The sequence below is a fragment of the Panicum virgatum genome, chromosome 3N (assembly GCF_016808335.1).
Source record: "Panicum virgatum strain AP13 chromosome 3N, P.virgatum_v5, whole genome shotgun sequence".
In the NCBI taxonomy this organism is placed as follows: Eukaryota; Viridiplantae; Streptophyta; class Magnoliopsida; order Poales; family Poaceae; genus Panicum; species Panicum virgatum.
In genome coordinates this window covers 16,371,675-16,394,236 of record NC_053147.1, presented here as the reverse complement: position 1 = coordinate 16,394,236, position 22,562 = coordinate 16,371,675, and the positions used below count along the sequence as shown (strand labels likewise).

General features: G+C 48.2%; 2 protein-coding genes across 2 annotated transcripts; both read right to left on the bottom strand.

Moving 5' to 3' along the window:
- Positions 1 to 1,635: 1,635 nt before the first annotated feature.
- On the bottom strand, positions 1,636 to 4,752 carry LOC120664666. Its single transcript, XM_039943952.1, has 6 exons — positions 4,452 to 4,752; positions 4,230 to 4,325; positions 3,954 to 3,994; positions 3,265 to 3,376; positions 2,794 to 2,874; positions 1,636 to 2,286 (listed from the first exon to the last, which is right to left on the bottom strand). Exons 1-6 carry the CDS (start codon positions 4,656 to 4,658, stop codon positions 2,221 to 2,223), a joined length of 603 nt encoding a protein of 200 aa, XP_039799886.1. The 5' UTR covers positions 4,659 to 4,752; the 3' UTR covers positions 1,636 to 2,220.
- Positions 4,753 to 7,161: 2,409 nt separating this feature from the next.
- On the bottom strand, positions 7,162 to 22,259 carry LOC120664665 (golgin candidate 5-like). The gene is made up of 19 exons (XM_039943951.1): positions 21,521 to 22,259; positions 19,787 to 20,994; positions 19,458 to 19,529; positions 13,582 to 13,656; positions 12,726 to 12,840; positions 12,357 to 12,418; positions 12,215 to 12,262; positions 11,475 to 11,759; positions 11,227 to 11,286; positions 11,053 to 11,136; positions 10,827 to 10,892; positions 10,575 to 10,673; positions 10,244 to 10,462; positions 9,839 to 9,926; positions 9,510 to 9,733; positions 8,600 to 8,659; positions 8,405 to 8,518; positions 7,609 to 7,683; positions 7,162 to 7,506 (listed from the first exon to the last, which is right to left on the bottom strand). The coding sequence occupies exons 1-19, from the start codon at positions 21,666 to 21,668 to the stop codon at positions 7,480 to 7,482; spliced, it is 3,129 nt and encodes a 1,042-aa protein (XP_039799885.1). The 5' UTR covers positions 21,669 to 22,259; the 3' UTR covers positions 7,162 to 7,479.
- Between the last annotated feature and the right edge of the window lie 303 nt (positions 22,260 to 22,562).

Sequence of the window (22,562 nt, the reverse complement as noted above, 5' to 3'; positions counted from 1 at the left end):
CCTGTTCGGCCTATTGTGTACAGTGAGCGCCTCCCTTTTATATCTCAAGGGGGCGCGTACATGGCCGTTGGGACCCCGACAGGTGGGCCCAACGATGCAGTACAAGATAACGTACTGTTCATAATTATGGCGTCGCAGGCGAAGGAGATCCCTTTTCTAGATTCCATTGCCTGCTCCCGGAATCCTCCGTCCGGCGTGTCCAGGCGCTGTCTTGTCGGAGCGGCGCCAGGCATAGCTAGCGGCGTTGCCTGCCACGTAGCTGAACGGGCCGCGTAGCTTGCGGCATAGGAGGCATGATGGAAAAGTGACGTGCCGTCGTATCCAATTAATGCGGCAGACGGGCTCTGCGCGGGCACAGCACAGGCGGCTACACTGTGTACGTTGGACGCGGTGTACAGTGAGGCCTGACAAAGGCTGTCCCGTGTGCCGCGGCGACAGAGCACGCCTCAACCATCTGCATTAAATGCGGTGGGTGCGCGAGTCTTCCAGCGGAAGACTCGAGCACGAGTCCGCGCTCGTGCCTCTGGGCCACGTGGCAGCTCCGGACCCCCACGCGGTAAGGGAGGTCCGAATGGACGCAGGAGGTCCCGGACCCCTACGGGGGGTCCGAGGTCTCGGCTGTCAGCTCGGAGTTTTCCTTCCTTAGGGACATGTGGCGTCTCCGGACCCATCCCTAGGCGGAGGACGGGTCCGGGGCCATTGGCTTGGTGAGGAAAGAGCCTGACCCGTGGGATCTGGCTACTCCGTCCTTTGCGCGCAGTTACGGATAACTACACGGGTCATGCTTTGCCGCAGTAAGAGTGGGTATCCCTGTTACAGTGTACCGACACAGTTCATCAAGCATTTCTGGATGTGCGTCCAGCTGCTGCCTTCTGAATGGTTTTCTGCAAGCATTTCCGAGTTCTGACGACCTGCTACTTGAATGGCTTTCTTTTGGCAACATTTGAGTTGGGTTTGGCCTCTGTTCAAGTCATGTACCTGACCAAACAAGTTCAGAAGCGAGCAATGGCGAGCGAGGCCTGTTTGAATTGCAGGCTTCGTTCGTCGGGGAGGTCCGGAGGTGACATCAGGCGAGGTGATCAGGTGCAGCTGTTGTAGCAACTGCGACAGTTGCAGCACCGATGCTGCATCTGACGTCTCTTAGCACTGTTCGTCTTCTTCCTTTCCCCCCACATTTTTTTTTGAATAACCCTTTCTCCCACACTATTCTCCACTCTCACGTGTGAAGGTTGTTGGGTGCCAATCTGGTATCGACTGAAATCATGGTCAAGGTCAGACAGAACACCCGGCAACAAAAATCAACATCCAAATTGAGGAGGTGTTTGGATATCAGGAACTAAACTTTTAGTCCTCTTTTGATACTGATTAGATAGACTCAATAAGGACTAATTGCAAAACTAATTGTATAAGTTGCGGCTAATTGTCAAGATGAACCCATTAAACCTAATTAATCCATCATTAGCACATAATTACTGTTGCATAACATTACCAAATTATGGTCTAATTAGGCTTAATGGATTCGCCACAATAATTAGCATCCATTCATGCAATAAACATAGATGCACGAGCAGAAAATTGTAATCATAACCGATAAGTACGCGGAAATTGGAAAGGATCGAGGCACTACGATTCATGTGTCGAAAGATAAAGTTGCTTCAACTCATGATTCACGAACAAGACCATGCTTACAGCTTACACACAAAATTCAAGTGAGTTAACAGCACAGCACAGGATAGGCATACACTAGGCCAGCACACTACATCACATAAATGCCATAATCTAAATGAAAACCTCCAAGCTGATGAACTGATGCAATGCTCTGAAAGGAAAGACCACAATTCAGCTGGGAGTCCAGAAGAAAACAGCAAGACCTGTCCGTTCAAAGCATGTTAATAAGAGAAACATATGTATCTATGGTCTAGAAAAAAGAAGGATCCGATGTGCAGCATCACTATAATGAGATGTGAAGCACATGCGACTGCAAAGCCACATTGATATGTAGCATGGAGATATCAAGTTTACAATCCGTAAAGCAGGTATAAACAAGTAGCAATGCTTCATACTTATACTACTGTAATTAGAGGAGATGCACTTCAACAAAGTGACTTCTGGATGAACAACTGATGGCTATGAGACCAAGCAGTATGCTATCAACTGGAAAAAACAATTATCTACACTGGGGACGAGAGATGTTTGATCATTGTGGTCAGTCATCACTCATCAGGCCATCTCAGACCGCTCAGCAATTAACAGTGACTCAAGTTCTTCTCTCCGTTTCTCCAGTTCCTGAAATCCATGATTCAGAGAATGAGACATGATCAACAGTATCAATGGAGTATGGCTCGGGGACAAAAAGCATGCTCGTATCATTTAGTCTGTAGCCTTTTGTAGAAACTAAGATGGACAGTTTTGGAAATACATTATTCAAGAAACAATTGCTTGCCTCTGAATAACCGGAAACAATAATGTGTACCATCTTTTGCAAACAGATGTGAGTCTCATTTGACAGCATGTTTTACTGATGTGTACGCTCCTGTATTCTAACAAAAAGAACTTTAGCGAAACAGGTTCACCGTTCTTTTCTTGAGGTTGAAAAACATTTTTTAAGGTTAGTTTCTATTATTATCCAAAAAAGGTTATTTCCTATATTTCTAATTCACTGCACTTGGTTTTCAGCTACATATTCTCCTGAATTCTAAATGGGAAGCAGAAGAAACCACAGAAAAAGACACAGAAATGCCCAGCCTCAGGATCCGATGCTATCCCTAATAAAAGTAAGAACCAAGTACTCACCTTCAGATCCTTAATTGCTTGCTCTTGTGATGTTGCTTTCTGCTGCTTACGACGTTTTAACACACCAAGGCACAATATACCCTACATATTCAAGCTTTTTTAGTGCAAGTCAAGGATACTTTGATGATGCAGTATGAAAATGTTGATAATTTGTTCCGTTGCAATCACAACATCATACTTCGCTTTGCTAAGACAGACACCCAGGTCAGGGACAACTTCATGATGTAGCTAGTATTTGTAAGAGAAGCTCCAGACCATATTTTAAGCATTCAACTGGTCAATTGTGCTATGAAGCTAATCAGATAAGATTGGGTAGTTACTAAGCTAATTTTCTAAAAAAAATGATTGAAACTTACAAGGGATCAGCATCCTTTGAGATTTGATGTCTAACAGCGTTATGTTTAATCAGAAGTAGAAAGGCAGTTACACTGACACAGATGACTCATGAATGCTCAGAATCGGCAAACTTACCGAGATTATGTAGACAGCTCCACATGCAAGAAGCATATAGCTGGCAATCTCCTGAAGCAAAATCAGATCATTCCTCTCAACATTTGGGTATGCCTTTGTCATGACAGCAACACTGACAAGAACCAAAGGTAAAAGGAATTTAATAGAGGAATAGATATGTAAGACACTTCAGGTCATGCAAGGATAATTAATAGGTTCCTACATGTTGCTGTGTTCGTGGCAAGAAACTTCAAACTAAAATGAAATACCAGCTGGATAGCAAGTGCTTTACTTTGGATAAATGGTTTGAACATTGAATTCCCAAACTTTTCATGCCAGTATTCTAAAACATTCAATCAAGTTTGCCATGATAAACAGCGATGTAATTGGGCATCATCCAATTTTGGTTCAGGTTCACTAAAAAAAGCAAGTGATTGTTTGTCATGACAGGCAGCTAAATGTTTATTCCATGAAGCGTACAATTGATCATTTACAAACAACGCCTCACCCTCATGCCTAGATTACCTGTGGTTTCAATTTAGTTGCATATTAGTTGCAAAATAAGGGAGCTATGTAGATGAGCACCACATATTTATATGGCACAAAACATAGGTGGTCTGTACATTCTAATATGCATGCAAGATTGAGCTCTGAGTTTTAGAAATGTAATAGGAGAAAAACAGAGATATATGTTCATCCAAAGTGCTTACAATATCTGTAGCATCCCCCTCGCAGGCAAGTATTCAAATATCTGGTCACATAAAGAATAGCAGCATCACTAAATTAACGAGCCACTAAAATTATCACAATCCAAAGGTAATGACACTATATATGGTCTTATATATGACATAGCATTCAACGATCGATCATATAGCAAGCAATTTGGCTGCAGCTAACCAAGATCACTATTTGAAAACTCAATCACAGCCAATCTGTAGCATCCCAAATTGGGCGAAGCGAAATGGGGAGAAGAGAGCAGAGCAGACCTTCCAGAACTTGATGATGCACTCCCACTCGGTCTCGAGGACGCCGACGAAGATGGCGAACACCACCGCGTAGCACCGGAATATGCCCCCGATTATCTGCGAAGAGGAAGAACCCACCAGCACACACACATAAATGATAAATCGGCCAGTCAGCTCGCGACCCTCATGGCGGCATGTGCGGAATCATAGTAAGACAGGGGAAGCTCGAGCGGCGGGGCTTACGTCGGTGCCGCCGCGGAAGGAGTGGACGGCGGAGAGGACGTTGACGGCGACGCAGAGGAGCGCGGTGGCCGCCGTGACGACGCCGAAGCAGCGGCAGACGATGAGGAGCGGGTCGGCGCGGGCGCGCGGCTGGCGTCGCGGAACGCTGCCACCGCCGGCCTGCGCCGGCGAGTTGGGCCCCGACCCCGACGACCCCCGGTTCTCCATGGCTCGGACGCTACAGGCAGGGCTCGCGACGCTTCCCCTTCCAACCTTCCTCTCCGACGATGCTCGGCGAGCTGGAACGGAACGGGAAGCCGGGGCATTGAAAAGCAGGGGAGGACGGCGCCCGTGGGCCGGGCGCACAGGCCGGTGGGCCCAGCTCGTGAGGCCCACGGCGTTGGTGGACGCGGTGCAGGGAAGGAGCGAGAGGAGTCGAGGTGGTGGGGTGCGGGAGAGTGGCGTGGGCGTGGCAGGGATGTGGGCCCGGAGGTCGGCGGAAACGTGGACGCGTGAGGTGGCGGGAAGCGCCAGTGGGGGCGGAGCTCGTGGCGCCTCTTGCCTGGAGGTCGGCGGACGCGGTGCAGGGAAGGAGCGAGAGGAGTCGAGGTGGTGGGGTGCGGGAGAGTGGCGTGGCAGGGATGTGGGCCCGGAGGTCGGCGGAAACGTGGACGCGTGAGGTGGCGGGAAGCGCCAATGGGGGCGGAGCTCGTGGCGCCTCTTGCCTGGTTTCAGGACAGCTCCATGCCGGTAGGTACGGAGAGCGGAGAGAGCCTCTGCTGGAGAGAGAAGATGATCAAGAATCAAGAAACGATTTCCTGATGGAGGAAGGTTTCCAGTTGAGGACAGCTCGAGTCGTTTGAAATTTGAGTTTGCTCTGGCTGGATGTTGTAGCTAGCGTGACCTGGCTGACAGGTCGGTGGCCCGGGTTGACATGCAGGACTCGTATCATCGTCCGGCGGCATATTTTGCTTCCGTATCTCGACGGCGCTGGGCCTCAGATGCCGACGTGCCGTCCGATACGGCCATACGGGGGTAGCTCCCCTTGGCCCTTGCGGAATAGCAAATTCGTGTTGCACCGCACCCCTGCCTCCAGGCGTCCATGGAACGCGGAGGATGCTTCCAGGTTTGCTTCCGCGGCGGCGGCGGCGCGAGGGGAGCGCTTTGGTCCGAGACGATGAGGCCGCGAGGATCTGGGCCTCTGACAGGGACCATGCCGTCGCGAGGCTGGAATCCTCCTCGCCTCGGGGCAGGACGCAGGAGCACACGCGCCCGGTGATGGAGCGGCCTCGCTCGCCGAATCTGTCATGGGAGGAACATGGCCGAATCGGCTGTTCCGTTTCTGCACGGGGCCATGGGCCGCCGCCATGGTTGAGCTTCCATCACGCGGTTGCCAGCGGCTGAAGCATACCAAACGCGCTCTGCAGGCAACAACGAAACCCCCAAAGAATCACAAGGTATCACTACCACCACCACCACCGAATGCCACTCACGATTCCTCCCTTTATCTCGCGGCCTCCCCCGCCCCCGCGTCGCTTCCTTCTCAGATGTTCCGCCGGCTCGCGAGCTACCCCGCCGTGCGCAGCAGCGTGCCCACGAGCGCGAGATGACGACGCATCACCTGGACCTCCTCCTCGCCGCGCTCCTCTACGGCTGCGCCTTCACGGGCGCGCTCCTCGCCGCCGCCTCCCTGGCGCTGCTGGTCTTCCTCGCGGGCGCGCTGCTCGCGACGCTCGCGCTCGCGGCCTCCGAAGCGCGCAGGCTCGGGGGGCCGGCCGCGCGCGCGGCCGGCGAGGCCGCGGCCCACCTGAGGCTGGCGCGCGCGGTCGCCGCGTACGCCGTGGTCAAGGCCGCTGTGCGCGTGGTGCTCGTGGCACGGGCGAAGGCTGGCGCGCTCGCGTCGCGCGTCAGCAGGCTCGAGGTGGACGACCGGGCTGCTCTACGGCGTGGCTTCGGGCTTTGCTCTCTGCCGAGCTGGGCGTTTCATTTCTTTTTGTGTAGCATGACAGAATTCAAAGTACAATGGAAATCTGAATAAATATCTTGCGAGTGTGGTGATGAGCATTTTGTATCGTCAATCTGTGCTAGAATTAATAAAAACAAAATTGTCTTCGTAGTTATAGGGGCGATTTCTGACGTGATGATGTACATGTGGACATTTGTTTCAAACAAGATTTCCTTGCACTCTTTTATAACTTTGGTGACGATGGGAGGATATGAGAGAGATGAAACTTAGAAAGGCCTGAACATGAAGTCATTACTGTACTGCCTTCGACATGGTTTCCATGTCCAATCGGAAGAATAAAACTTATTAACATACAAAAGGGGACAAAAGGGGCTATCGAGGGATGAAAACGGTCGGAAACAGTAATTATTCGGTAATCAGTTTTTTTTGTCGTTTTTCTTTGATTGCGAATAAATAAGATATAGAATCTTGTATACAAATTTGTATTCTTGTTTTGAGCATTGAGCTTGTAAAGATTCATAAAAGGTAAACCTTAAATTCATCCTATATTTTCTCAAATGATAGATATAAAATTCGGTATGGATTCGGAAACAAATTCGGTATTTTTTCACTTTTTTTTGTTGTAGGGAGCAAATAATACATAAAATAATTTATGTAAAATTTTATTCTTATTTGTAATAATATGCTTGATAATATAAGAAATGATCACCATCAAATTTTATACATATCTATTTTAAAATATTAAATTTATTCTAACAATTCAGATTACCACTTTCATCCCTATTATTACTGATTGCATTCCTCTGATGTACAAAGGCAAATGGATTCTCAAATTTGCTACACTTTGATGAAAACAAAATGCAAAGAATACACGTAAAACTGTGAAACTATTCAATCTAGTATACAACAACGTATCCTCCTAAACCCAACACCGAGGTGCTTCATCAGATGTATACAAACGAATATTTTCAGTGTCGTTGTGTGGTTACAAAATTTCAAAGAAACATGCTCAAGACCTGTTATCTGGGACTCTGGTCGATGCCCTGAACAAGAATTTGATGGCATGACAAAGCCGTACAATCACTATACACGGGCACCCAATGCCTGGAGCTGGTAAAGGGAGAAACATAGGTTAGGGCTTAGGGCAGCAGCAGCAGCATATAGGCCTTTGTAGTGAAAGGTATAGTTTCAACGGATAAGCAAGATTCAAACCTGGCTAACCAGAAGATCCACTTGCTCTCTGTACATCTCTTTTAGGTCAACAATATCATTTCGAAGCTCTTCCAGCTGCAAAACAGAATCAAAATTAAAGTAAATTTTAGAATTACAGTTATTTTACATAGTTCAGTTCTTGTTTTGTAAACTGGATGCTGTTACTGCTATTGTTCTAGACTCTAGCTTACAAATAAATACTAACCAGTTCTTCACTACTGCACAATGCAAACATGTTAAAAGTGCATTGCTGATGCTAGCTTGAGCTTCAATTCATACCCCTTATGATACTGAAAAGGTCCTGCTTCCATTTTCGCAACAAAAAAAAAAGGAAGAGGAAAGAAAAGGTCCTGTTTCCCCAGCTTATAAAATAAACTAGTTTCTATCAATACTGATAACGGTGGATACAACATTTATAACCTATGCTTGGTGGCTGAGTTTACCTAGGCAGAATGTACCCAAAAAAATGTAAACAGAAATCCAGCCAATCAAATACTCCCTCTGTATTGGTAAAGGAAGTCGTTTTGGATAAAGTTTGGGTCAAACATTGGGAATATAAATCATCAATAACTTTTAAGTTGTTAAGTTTACAAATATGAAAATTATATGAATAGATTTGTCTTTAAAATACTTTCATAAAAGTTTACGTATTCACTTTTCTATAAATATTTTTTAAAAAATAAGAGGTCAAAGTTGTGTTTTGGAGACCGTGTCACTGTCCTAAACGACTTCCTTTACCAATACGGATGGAGTACTGATTAGTAACAGCTTATGATTTGTTGCATGGGAGTGATACCTCTTCATCACGTTCCCCCATAAGTTCTAGAGCTTGAAAATGCCTTTGTTTCAGAGCTTCCAATTCGGCCCTTAAGCCAGGAAGAGCAGCAGCTTCAGTCCGTAACTTTTCACACTGCATAAAATTTCAGTTCAGCTTGCACACAGACCAATAAAGAAGTAAAACTGTGATTGCATTCCATTTGTCAGGATTTACTTGTTCTGTCATTTTCACCAACTCCTCTGCCAGTGAATTCCGAATAGATTCCAATGAGGCCTGAAACACACCATCGCATTATTTTCAAAGAAAAATGCCCAGATCAGATCAGAATAACAAACTTAAAAAAAACATGATTTCTTTAAGTGACTTCTGTCTTAATCAATATTAGAACAAACAATATGAAAGAAATAATTGAACTAGAAAGGTTGCCAGCAGTCCAGCACATATGACTTCACACATTATAGGAGCATTCTTTCACCCAAAAGCAGCAAGTTCTGCTTCTAAATATGGAAGGCAAGAGTGTGTATAATGCGTAGATCTGAAGGTTCTAAGGGTTTTCGAACCAGTGCAGGATGGGACACAGCGACCAGTTTTTGGTAAAAATATGGTTGGCACAATTGTGGCAGGCAATTCGCAAATTGCATCATTTTTTAAAAGAGCAGCGTGAAAGATATATTTTGGACAAGAATAAACTCAGTTTATACAGTGAAAAACACTCATAGCTTTTCAAAATTGTATACTTAGGCCATGTTTAGTTTGTGAAAAATTTTGGATTTGGATATTGTAGCACTTTCGTTGTTACTTGACAATTAATGTCCAATCATAAACTAATTAGACTTAAAAGATTTGTCTCGTCATTTACAGTTGAATTGTGTAATTAGTTATTTTTTTCAACTGCATTTAATGATTCATGCATGTGTTTGAAGATTCGATGTGACAGACACTGTAGGAAAACTTTTGGGAACTAAACAGAGCCTTACTGTAGCCCCAGCTCTAATAATCAACTACTGCAAGTTTCAAATGTTCACTATGATTGTTTAGCAGCAGGAGAAAGATGAAAAAACTTGGGGTGCTAACTGAAAACTAAATAGTTTGAGGGAAATAACAGAAGGACACGTATAAATACCAAGCGTGACATGTAAGAAGCCAGCTCTCCATCTTTTTGACGAAGTGCTGATTCAAAAGCACTTGGAGTCATGGTCCTCAGATAATATGACATATTACTTTCTGAAGACATTCTCCTTTCTAATGAAGCATTGTCTGATAAATCCAATGATGCTTGAAGGAAATGGCTTTCTTCCAGACTATTTATACTCCCAGAACTAGAAAGCTTTCTTAGAGGGGCATTTCCTTCGAGAGCAAAATAGGAAATAGTGAGGATGTAAGGTACCAAATAGAGGCAAAGAAATTGGGTCTCACTCGCTTAAATTAACTGGAAAAAGATCAAATGCGTACTTGTTTGATCGGGAATTGGAACCTTAGGTGCTTCACGGGAAGACGTTTTCTCAATTTCTGCCCTGGCAGCCTTTTCCCTTTCAAGGTCCTGAAAATGCAATTCACGAAAGATATTATTACAGGCATTCCAATTAAGTTGGGTCATGTATCAAGAAGCAAGCTAAACTGATCTGATCATTTATTATCATTTTTCCATAGCAATCATATGATCACTGACATGACAAAATTGTCCAAGTAAGTTCAATCTTTGTGTTATATGATGTATTGATTAATGAATTACTCAGTTAAAAATTAGGCATATTGACAAAATTGGCAGGAAAACATCATCTTCAAAACACAGTTCTCAAACCATTCAAACACAACTGGAACAATGATTTTATTTCTGAAATTATTGCAGTTAACTACCTTCTCAAGCAGTTCCCTGTGTTCTGCTGCTTCTTGCAGCTCCTTCTTGTGCCTAGCCCTAAGCTCCTTTATTTCTTCTTCGAGTTGTTTGGCCCGCCCTTCTTGTATTGCCACCTCCTCCTTAATTGCTAGGTACTCCTGTCTACTTTCAGACGCTCTCTGCCTCTCCTTTTCAAGAGATCGGCTCAGCTGTGTCTGCTCTGTTCTAAGAATCGTAATCTGCATAGACCCAACAATCATCCAAAAATTACTTGATCGTAAATCTGAAATTGAGATCTTAAAACCCTAATATTAGCATAGTTTTTGTTTTGTTAGAAATTAGCACACAAACCTGGGTCTCAAGAACAGTTATCCGGGATAAACTTTGCGACAATCGCTCACTTACAGACCGCTCTTTTTCTTCTGCAGCAGCAGCTTTAGCTTCTGCTTCCTGCATATTCAAGCAAAACAACAGATTATACCAAGTTCTTCACATATATCTTCCGATATTTCTGCCTGATGCATTATGTCAACAGAACCATTTGCTTCAGTTTTTTTTTCATTGCTTTTGTGTAGCTACAGTTAAACATTTTTTTTAACAAACCTGAAGACGAGAGTTCAAGGTTCTCTCAACCCCAGACCAAGCTTCTTCCCTCCGAGCTGCTGTCTCCTGATAACATTAGCACACAATTGATTAAGTGACTGACAAAAGCAAAAGGAACTCAATATGTTAAAAGAAAAAAAGGGCAGAAGTGTGGCACGTACACCAAGAATAAATAACAAAATAAATGTGAAATAAGTTCAAGAAAATTCAAATAAAGGACCAATACCTGCATGGCTTCAATTTGCCTTAGTAGTGGTCTGGTAGATTCAGGAACTTGTGTGACCAGTTCATTATAACGAAGTTCACTGGCCTGAAGTTATTAGACAATGAAAGAGATTGAGAATTGTTCCTTGTTTATTTTACAGCCTGGTACCAGCTAACCAAGAAGAGCCTTGCTTACTTGATACCGCTTTTGAAGATCATCATAGTCCCTTTTTAGCCTTTCTTCCCGGAAAGCAGCCTGAAATGGACCCAACAAAACAGTTACAGCCAATGGAACTGACATTGAGCAGCTACAAAGTAGACTGTCAAATAGGTTATTTCTCTTGAAGCATATAGCTAGATGGCATCGATTAATTAGGTCAGCAAATAAAGCAGTTACTAAGGACGGTTTGGTAATAGGTGTGGATACAAATGTTCAGCATTTACCTCCTGTTCTTGCCTCGTAAGAGAATGCCTCAACTCCTCGATTGTCTTAATCAACATATTTTCTTTTTCACCAGCTTCTCTTAAAAGGCTCTCCAGTTCAACTTTGGCTTCACTGTTGACTCTTGCTTCAGCCAACGCCTCAGCCTCTTTAGCTGCATTAAGAGCATTGGTGTAGAACTCCTTCTGAGCTGCAAGTTCAGTCTGATTTCTTTCTATCGTTTCTTGAAGCAACTTTTCAGTTGCTGCCTTGTCTCTCTTAATGCTCTCAACCTTAGTCTCCTCGACCTGTTTAGTCAAAAATTGCTAAGCGCATGCCTACTTTTGAGGACAGATAATAAAAAACTGATGAACACAACACAACATCATGTTCAGGAAATAGAACTAACTTCACTCATCTATGTAAAGATAATAATGGGACAAAATCTTGTAAAATTGCAACTAAATCATAAAAATGTAAACAGCTATAAAGGTAACCTTTGATTGTAAGTTTGAAACCACATCATGAAATACAGGTGATGTGAAGTAATAAACCACAGTTTAAACAAAATACAGCATCAGGTCATAACAGAAGTAATGAAAAGGGACTTTGTCTGTATTCATATTATGACATCAAGCAAAGACAGGGTATTCTTTATGCTGTGCAAGAAGGTAGGCAGAATTTAATTACTTTGCATCACAAAAGTAGATAAGAACTTAGTTTGGATTATATTAAATATATACAGAGTGCATATTCATTTTACCTGGATCTTTGAGTTCAAACGTTGTTTTTCTTCTTCAAGCTCACGAATCTAGCTTCAACAGAAGAACAAAAAAGTAGCATAATTGGTCATACTGAGGAAAACAATTTATTGTCTGAACATGGTGTAAAGTTTTATTCCATGCCTGTGCCCTCAGTTTTCGAATTGTAGCTTCTTGAGCAGCTTGCTTTTTGGATAACTCCTCACCTATTTCATTAGTAAAAACAAGATGACATCAATTGATGGCTCAAAACCAATTCAAAATGGAGAGGAAATAATTAATGGGGACCTAATTCTGCATCTGGGCTAAAGCAACATAAGAAGTAACATCAGCACGATATAATGTATTGTATGGTGGTTCTAATGCTTGAAATGGACATTAAATTTAACAAAGAGAAACAATGATTTGTGTGTTCATATCATTACACTGGGAGAGGTCTTTGAATAACGAGAATATAACATTGATTCACCATGAACCTTAGTAGAACCGGTATAACAAATAGGTTTTGTATACCTTCAGCCATGACCTGATTGATAATCTCATCCTTTTCTTTCAAAAGGGCAGCTGCGTCACTTTTTTTATTCTGTTCTCTCCTTAGAGTATCCCGTTCTTTGGTTAGTGCGTACACCTACATACATCAAGGCACGCAAATTACAAAAGATTTTCCCATAAGCATAAGATAATGTAGAGATGAACCATAGCAAAAAGGAAAAATAATTCTACAGGTTGACCCATAGTAAAACAGAAAAAAGGAAAGCTAAGGACAGAGAGAAAGGCATTCTAGTAACTTATGGTGTCCTGGCGGTGGCATTTCAATGATCTCAACAATGCAACTTACTTTTGTTTATCCTTTTTATCATTAACCATTGTTGGAATAAATGCATGAACAGTAAAAAGTCTTCACCTATAACAGCAGCCAGAAAAAACAAGGAGTGAATCTAGTTTGCATTTCTGGTGACTTTACCACAAAAATGATGTCAAGAATAAAGATTGTTTTTTAACTCCTGATTTTCTAGAACAATAGGAAATAGAAAATGAAGCCTGTTGACTAACTCTGTATATCATTCATCACATATCAACCAGACAACCAATCTATCCTTGGTGAGTGGTCTACCTAAGTAGCTAGTTGTTAAAGCATAGCAGAAAACGATGTTCCCACCACTAGCACAAAGAGTAATAAATACAAGATAATAACACCAAAAAGCAGGTGATACAGTTGCAACAATGCATGCAGCTGTAACATGTCCCCTCAAGAACAGGTAAAATTGTAGCATGGTGTATCCTTTGCCAATGGTCATCACTCCTAAATCTGGAAGCCACAATCGATTACCGAAGCATCAAGTAACAAGAAAGTGGCATTGTGCCTCACCTTCCTTTCAAGAGTTGCTACTCTCTGGTGGTATTCATCCTTAAGCACATCCAATTCTGCTTCAGATGATTTAGTCTGTATCATATCAAATATCGATCAGTCAAAAATTTAAAAAAGTTTAAGTGCACTACAGCACTAATGATTAATTCAGAAAGTATTTTTATAGCATTCGTTGTGCTCTGATGTGAGGGGATAGCTGGATTAGGGTAACCCGCCCTCACGTTGGAGGCTCTGGGAATTGGACTCTAATTCTGCTTGCTTTCATTGATGAAGCCGGCCCCATTATATAGAGGCCGTAAGATTACAATCTCCTAAAGTATCTCAACTTCCTAATTAAATAAGATTAATTCCCTAATTAAAATTACATGCCCAGATCACACGTTGCTTGGGCATGAAGTAGAGGAGCCGTGCGGTTGCTGTGCCCTATCCTGCAAGGCCGGTGCAGTGCCTGCCCCGGCGCCCTTCTTCCTCCTCTCGTACTTGCGACCCACAAATGAGTCCACAACACTTCCGTCCTCCTTTTGAAACAGCTTGTCCTCAAGCTGAAATGATGGATAGCGCTCCTTGAACGACTCCAAAAGCTCCCAGGAAGTGTCGGCAGCCGGTAGACCAAGCCACTGCACGGAAAGCTCCCACACGCCACGGTTGAGTCTTGCGCGCAGCACCTTCTCAAGGGTAGGGACGGCTCGGCCATGGTCGATCGGCGGTAGAGGTACTGGCGCAGCTGGAGGAACGCCCACAAGCTTCTTGAGGAAGACCACATGGAAGACGTTGTGGATACGTGCTGAGGCTGGCAGTTGTATGTAGGGAAACGGGTAGGCTACGCTAGCATCACTACCGCATAAACCCAAGATACTTGGGAGTAGAAGATCATAGATCATTACCACTAGACGCGCAGCGCAGCGGAAGAAGTCGCGCGTCGATGTAGAGGAAGTAGTCGATCACGTCCCACGAACCGAGCTCCTCGTACTTGATCCCAGCAGCCGATCAGCGCAGCAGTCGCAACAGCGCCTCCACGGAGTCCACACGTACGGGGATGAAACGCCGGGCGTCGGTGTGCTAGCACCGCACGCACGGCAAGGGCGGCGGCCGAGAGAGAGGGAGGGGCGGCGGCTAGGGAGGTGGCGCGGCTCAGGTCATCGCCCCCCTTAGCCCCTCCCTCATATATATAGGGCGTACTAATGAGCTTCTATCTCATAGGCCCATTAGTAACCCTAATCCCTTTTGGATCAATATCCACTTGGGCCTTTAAACCGTATTGTGATGATGGGCTCTTGGGCATATCACCAACACTGTAGACGATAAGCGACTTCCCCGATGCGCTCCAAGACCTGAAACGGACCATAGAACTTGTGTGCTAGCTTAGCAGCCGCACTGGACGTGATACTCGCCGCGGCTCGGTGGTTGAGGCGCAACCACACCCAATCCCCCACTGCAAACTCTACGAAACGGCGAGAACGGTCAGCCGCCTCCTTCATGATGTCTTGGGCTTGGTGAAGGCGATCGCGAATGTCGTTGAGGAAGATGTCACGCTCATAGAGCTGGCGATCCAGGGCCACCACCCGCGCCAAACCTAGCCTGTAGGATGCCAAGGTCGGTGGGGAACGCCCGTAGACCACCTCAAATGGCGTGGCCTTGAGCGCGGTCTGGTAGCTGGTGTTGTAGCAGTACTCGGCCCATGGCAGCCACCGCAACCATTGCCAAGGTCGATCTCCCGCTAAGCAACGTAGGTAGACGCCCAAGATTCTGTTGGTGACCTCAGACTGTCCATCCGTCTGGGGGTGGAAGGCGGAGCTGAGGGGCAGCTTGACACCGGCGAGGGAGAAGAGTTCCGTCCAAAACTTGCTGGTGAAGACGGGATCGCGATCGCTCACAATGGAACACGGCAGTCCATGGAGCTTCACGATGTTGTCGAAGAAGGCCTGGGCGACGGAGATCGCAGTGTAGGGGTGCCCCAGCGCGAGGAAATGTGCGTACTTGGAGAAGCGATCGACGACTGTGAGCACCACCGTCTTGCCGCTGATCTTGGGAAAACCTTCAACGAAATCCATGGCGATGTCCGCCCAAACCGAGCTCGGCAACTCCAGCGGTTGCAGCAGGCCCATTGGGTGAAGGTGCTCTGTCTTGCTGCGCTGGCAGACGATGCAGCTGCGGACGTAGTCGGTGACGAGCCTGGACGTGTGGGGGCTGTAGAAAGACGCCCTCAGGCGATGCAGCGTCTTCTGGGCCCCTTCGTGGCCGGTCCCGTGGGCGTGCTGAAGGAGAACCGGCCACAAGGAGGAGTCGGGCACAAATATGCGCCCCTTGTGGAGCACGAGACCGTCCCGCTCCGTCCAGGCTGCTCCTGCCAGGCCGTCGGCGATCTCCTTGCGCTTGGTGATGAAGGAGGGAAGGGACGCCACCTCCTGCTTGAGCTCATCGAAGAGCTCGAACGCTGGTCGGGACAGCGCCAAAGCGTTGATGGTGCACTGATCCTCGTCACGCCGGGAGAGGGCATCAGCGGCGACGTTCTGGCGCCCTGGCCGGTACTCCACCGTGAAGGAGTACCCGAAGAGCTTGCTGACCCACGTGTGCTGAGGAATCGTGGACAGCCGCTGGTCCAGGAGGTACTTGAGGATGCAATGGTCAGTGCGGACGACGAACGGACGCGTCCACAGGTACGGTCTCCAGTGACGTACAGCCTGCACAAGACCAATTAGTTCGCGTTCGTAGGCCGCCAGCTTCATGTGACGGGGCGCGACCGTCTTGCTGTAGAACGCGATGGGGCCGCCAAGCTGGTGTAGCACGGCCCCGAAGCCCGCCGCCAAGTCAGGAAGCTGCAGCACGGGTCCCGTGGTGAGGGCGTGCTGGAGGGCGCGGAAGGCGTCCGTCGCTTCCTGCGTCCAGCAGAAGGCCTCCTTCTTGAGGAGGGCGGTGAGGGGCGCCACGATGACGCCGTAGCTGCTGATGAACTTCCGGTAGTAGCCTGTAAGGCCAAGAAAGCTCCGAAGCGCCCGCAGTGTCCGAGGCAGCGGCCAGGCGTGAACAGCCGCTACCTTGGACTGATCCATGGCCACGCCATCGCCGGTGACGATGTGGCCCAGATAGGCCATGCTCTTCTCGCCGAAAGAGCACTTGGACCTTTTCAGCACCAGCCCGTGCGCCCGGAGGGTCTCGAAGACGGCGCGGACGTATTGCAGGTGCTCGATCCATGTCTTGCTGTAGATGAGGATGTCGTCGAAGAAGACAAAAACGAAGCGACGAAGGAAGGGGCGCAGTACCTCATTCATGAGCGCCTGGAAGGTAGATGGCACGTTGGTGAGGCCGAAGGGCATCACCAGGAACTCGAAGTGGCCCTGATGGGTCCGGAAGGCTGTTTTGTTGATGTCGGCGGCAAACATCCGGACCTGATGGTAGCCGCTACTCAGGTCGAGCTTGGTGAAGAACACCGCACCATGTAACTCGTCCAAGAGTTCATCGACGACAGGATGGGAAACATGTCGCGGACGGTGACGGCGTTGAGGGCGCGGTAGTCGACGCAGAATCGTCATGTCCCGTCCTTGCGCACCAACAGCACCGAAGAGGAGAACGCGGACGTGCTGGGGCGTATGATGCCCTGCCGCAGCATGTCCGCGCACTGGCGCTCGATCTCGCCCTTCAGCAGCTGCGGGTATCTGTACGGCCGAACCGCCACCGGCGCTGTCCCGGGCAGCAGGCGGATGTGGTGGTCGAAACTGCGGCTCGGTGGAAGAGACATCGGCGGCTCGAAGAGGTCGGCGAACGAGTCGAGGAGGAGCGGGAGGTAGTCGATCGCTGCTACGGACGCGTCAACTCGCGGACCGGATGGAGCTCCCTTGCCGACAAGGCACACCCGGCGGCCGCCGTTCCAGAAGGACAGGCGATGGCGCGCGCAATCCCAGTGAAAGGATCCCAGGGAGCGCAGCCAGCAGTACCCCAAGACCAGCTCGTAGCCCTCCAGCGGAATGACGAAGACGTCGATGTTGAAGGGTTCGCCGCTGATGATGACGCGGACGGCGCGGCAGATGCCGGAGGACTGCAGCCGCTCGCCATTGGCCACCTTGACGTGGACATTGCTCAGGGGCTCGGGGGACAAGCCCAGGCACGCTGCTGTAGAGGTCGCCATGAAGGTGTGCGTGGATCCCGAGTTGACCAAGGCGGTGATGGGAACGCCTGCGACGTCGGTCTCGAGAAGGAAGGTGTCGGTGCTGTCGAGGCCCGTCATGGCGCACATGGAAACCTCGACCGCCGGCCCGGAGTCCTCGTCAGAGATGTCGTCCTCCAGGGGGGGTGTCTTCTGAGATCTCGATGGTGTAGACGCCCTTGCCCTTGCACACCTTGTTGTGCCCGGGAACGAACTTCTTGGGGCAGTTGAAGCACAAGCCGCAGGTACGGCGGTCGTCCATCTCTTCTGCGGACAGCCGGCGGAACCGTGTGAACGGCGGTGCTGACGGCGCGGGGTCTGGAGGCGGCGGTAGGGTGGTCGAAGCCGCAGTAGGCGCCGGCCGGGGTTGAGGGGCCGTCGCAGTTGTTTGAGCAGCCGGCGACGTCGCTGCTGTAGACGACCTGGAGCCGCGAGGAGGGGGCGCCACGTGGATCGAGACTCGGTGGTGATCGAGGTCGAACGCCGCTCATGCGCCCGAGCGAGGTTCATGGCGTCCTCGAGGTGCTCCGGGTGCTGCATCTCGACATCAATCTGCAGTGTGCCGCCCAGACCGGCCATGAACAGATCGGTCTGCTGCCGTTCGGAGACGTTGTCGCAGCGGGCAAGATGGGTGAGGAATTGGTCGATGAAGTCGTCGACCGTGCCCGTCCGACGAAGCTGAGCGAGCTCGCCGAGGGGGTTGCTGCGGATGAAGAGCCCGAAGCGACCGTTGATGGCCTGAACGAACTCCGGCCACGATGGAACGCCGCGGTTGTGCTCAAGCCGAAAGTACCATCGGGCGGCTGCCTCGTGCAGGTAGAAGGACGCCGTCCAGGTCTTGTTCGCCTCCGGGGTGCGATAGGCTAGGAAGCACTGTTCACACTTGTGCAACCAGATCGCCGGATCGTCCTTGCCGTAGTAGTCGGGGAACTTGAGCTTGTGTGCTGGAGATTGATGGGGAGGCGGCGGGTCGGATCCGGACGCCTCGAACTGGTTGGCGGGGCCTTCTCCAGAACCTTGGTTTGGATCCGGTTGACGGCGACGTCCAGCGTGGAGTACTGGTTCTTGACTTGGCTGATCTCATGGGTGTTGCGCTCGACCGCGCGGCGGAGGTTGTCGAGCTTGGTGCTGATGTCCGCTGGAATCTAATCGCCAGCCATGGCGGACAGGGGTGGCGCCGGGTGAGGGAATTCTCGGCCCGACGGCTGGCTGGAGATCGACGGGTGAGGGGTTGTAGGCGCAGGGGGGTGTGGCGACTGGGAAGGCAGGATCGAACAGGAAGCTGATACCAGATGATGTGGGGGGATAGCTGAATTAGGGTAACCCGCCCTCATGTTGGAGGCTCTGGGAATTGGACTCTAATTCTGCTTGCTTTCATTGATGAAGCCGGCCCCATTATATAGAGGCCGTAAGATTACAATCTCCTAAAGTATCTCAACTTCCTAATTAAATAAGATTAATTCCCTAATTAAAATTACATGCCCAGATCACACGTTGCTTGGGCCTAAAGTAGAGGAGCCGTGCGGTTGCTGTGCCCCATCCTGCAAGGCCGGTGCAGTGCCTGCCCCGGCGCCCTTCTTCCTCCTTCTCTCGTACTTGCGACCCACAAACGAGTCCACAACACGCTCAGTTCCCAGAGTTTTACTAAAAACAACGGTAACTTCAAAATTCATGAACTTATTAAAAAAAACTGTTTCTGGAAGGGAAACGATGGAAAATATGCTCACAAACGTACCTTGAGATCATCAATTGTTGCTTTGAGTTGCTCATTCTCGTTCATCAATCTCGCAATTTCATCAGCTTTGGACTGTGGAAAGAATTAAGTGCCGTTAGGCATAAACAGCCAGGTGTGTTGCAACTAAATGACAAAAGATGGGACCAGAAACTAAATGTTTTCAAATGTACTAAGATGCTTCCCTTCTGTTCCACAAAAAGTATGAATTCATAAATTAAAAATGTTCACTTCCATGTGAGAAATCATCTGCAGGTAACTTTCTTAGCATACAACTCTACATGCTTTTACTGAATTGCTAGAGCAGAGATTAGGGCATGTGGAAATGATACCTGAGATTGTCTTGCAGCACCTTGCAATGCAGCATCCATCATTTTCATTTCACGTCTTAATTTCTCTAGCTCAACGACAGAACCAGCAGATTCCAGAATCAAAGAATTTGTGCTTCTAACAGATTGCTGAGTCTTTTCTTCTTTTCTAAAATCATTTGCAGGAGAACCTACTTCCACAGGTTCAGCAGGCGCATCTGTCAAATTCACCACAGATTCATTCTGCAAATGCGAATCATGCTCTGCAATTATGGACTTCGATCTAAATTCTTCAGGCTGCTCCGGCACAATATCCTCCTGTTCATTGACAGATGCTGCCCCTGCCTCTGTCTTATTGCTTTCTACCTCATTTTTTTCAGTATTAGTATTTTCGTCATGTACTTTGACTTCAACATGGGTAGCTTTGTCTACTGTATCAGCGCTATCCTGTGGGCTACTTATTTCTTTGGAAGCATCAGATTGTTGATCAATCTTGTCCTCAGCTTCAATCATACCATCTGAGCTAGCCAGCACGGACTCAGCTGGTTGTGACTGCAAGGCGTTCCCATCAGATGTCTCTTCCTTTCCAATATGAATAGATTCCCCTGTTTTAGTGTCACCTGGTTGATCTATTTTGGTAGGTGAAGATGCTCCACCATCAGGTATGTCGCCCCCAGACTCTCCAAGCTGATTAGGCTGTGCTTCATCACTAGGACCAGAATGTTTGCTATCTTGATGGTCCAGGTTTTCATTCATAACTGAACTAATATTCTCAATGGAACCACTAGGAGTTTCTTCAGCTGTTGAAGGATGGGTCGGAGATTGTGATGATTCTGATGCTTCAGAATCATCCCCCTTAGACACTGGTGGCTTAATGGGGTCATCAAAAATTTCTTCTACTGCTGAAGGATGTGTTGGAGTTTGTGGTGTCATGGATTGCTCAGAAACATCTGCCTTAGAAACAGGTGACTCAGTGAAGATGTTAGGAGCTTCTTCCGCTTTTGAAGGCTGCATTGGAGATTTGGTCGTTCCTGATACTTCAGAAGCATCTACCTCGGATCTCTGCTGCTTCATAGGGGTGCTATGGTTTTCTTCCTCTGCTGGCGAATTCTTTGGAGATTGTGGCTTTTTTGATACTTCGGTGCTATCCTCCTCACCATTGTGTCCCATGAAAGCCATGACAGGATTGAAGAATCCTATCCCATCAGAGTTAGATGTCCGTGATCCTGATGCTGCATTACCAAATAAACATTTATTTGATTTGACGTGGATAACTATGTAAACAAAAATGTTTCCCTTGGAAAGTTCTAACCACCCAAATGGAACTGTGAGAAACAGGTATTGACAAAGTCAATGCTTAGACTAGCTAAATCAATCAATGCTAAAAGTTTCAGCAAATCAGACAGAATGCAAAACTTTTCACACTTTCAAACTGATACAAGGTGCACAGAAGTTTGGAATTTAAAAATATGTCTAAATCAATCAAATAGTACACAATTCAAAGAACTAATATAGTGAACTTGGACTAGATGTGGAAACTGAACCCATGATAAGCATATTTTTTCTGTCAATACCAAGTTCTTTACAAACCCGGACCATCCAAAATCAATCGAAACAGTTGTTCCATCAGTGTCATTTCAATAGCCATAATGTTAATGTACAGCCAAGCATGCACCAATGCACCCTGACTACACTGACTACACTGCAAAGGAGAATGGCAGGACCTAGAGTCGTAGCATTAGCGACTCCGTTTCGTACCTTCTTCATCGTCGCCGCGCTTCTCCTCTAAGCCGAGCGCGCTGTCAAAGTTCTTCTCGATGTTCTTCACACTCTCGCTGATCTTGTTGACTGCTCCGGCGATGTCCTGCAGCCCGCCCAGGGACACCTTCCCGGACCACCACGCCATCCCAGCTGCCGGACTCCGATCGCTACCAGCTCACCGCCTCCAGCTACGTACCTGCACCCCTAGATCTCAGGCATAGATCTGATCCGCGCCGCTGATCCACCTCCCCCGCCCAAGCGCGCGCGAGCGGGGATCTGGACCGGCGACCTCGGCCCCGCCAATCAAATCGATCGAGCCCGCCGATCGCGCGAGAGCGAGAGGATGAACGTGCGACAGCGGGGCCGACGTCGCCGGGGAGCAGGGCCGAGTAGCGGAGGAAGCTCTTCGGCGAGCTCCCGCCGCGCGGCGGCGAGGTGGGAGATGTAGCTGCGGGAGGGAGGGTGGGGTCGGGGAGCACGACAGCGAGGGGGGAGAGAGCTCGTATAGTGCGTTCGGCCGTTGGCGTGGGGGCGCCGCGTCGGCGTCGGTGATCGCCCGCCGGTGCGGTGTGATCTGAGCCGCCCGCGCGCCCCGCTCGGCTCGGCGCAGTGAGGTGGGTGAGGTGAGTGGATCGGTGGATCTCGACCGGCCGGAGGCCCGGAGCTGAGCCGGTCTTCTTCTATCCGCACTTCCGCAGCTGGTGCGGCTCGTGCGGCGTCGGCCAAGGTGCAGTACGCGCGACGCTGCCTACCATGGCCAACCAAACCAACCTGTGCGCCGTACGGGCATGGCCGGACTCTGGAGGGTGGGTCGTGTGGGCTGTTTCTGTTTCGCGTGGAACCGAAATCCACAGAGGTAAAGGGCCCGTTCGGCCTGCAAATAGTCTGGTTAGAAGCTGTGTTGGGCCTAAAGTACAGAGCCTGGAAAACCCGTTCGGACCGTCAGTCACGTGGACACAGGGGTGACGATGGATTATGATCCTTATACTCTCTTCACGATACTATACTAGTTGGCCCTTAATTTTTTTAGCTCAAAATT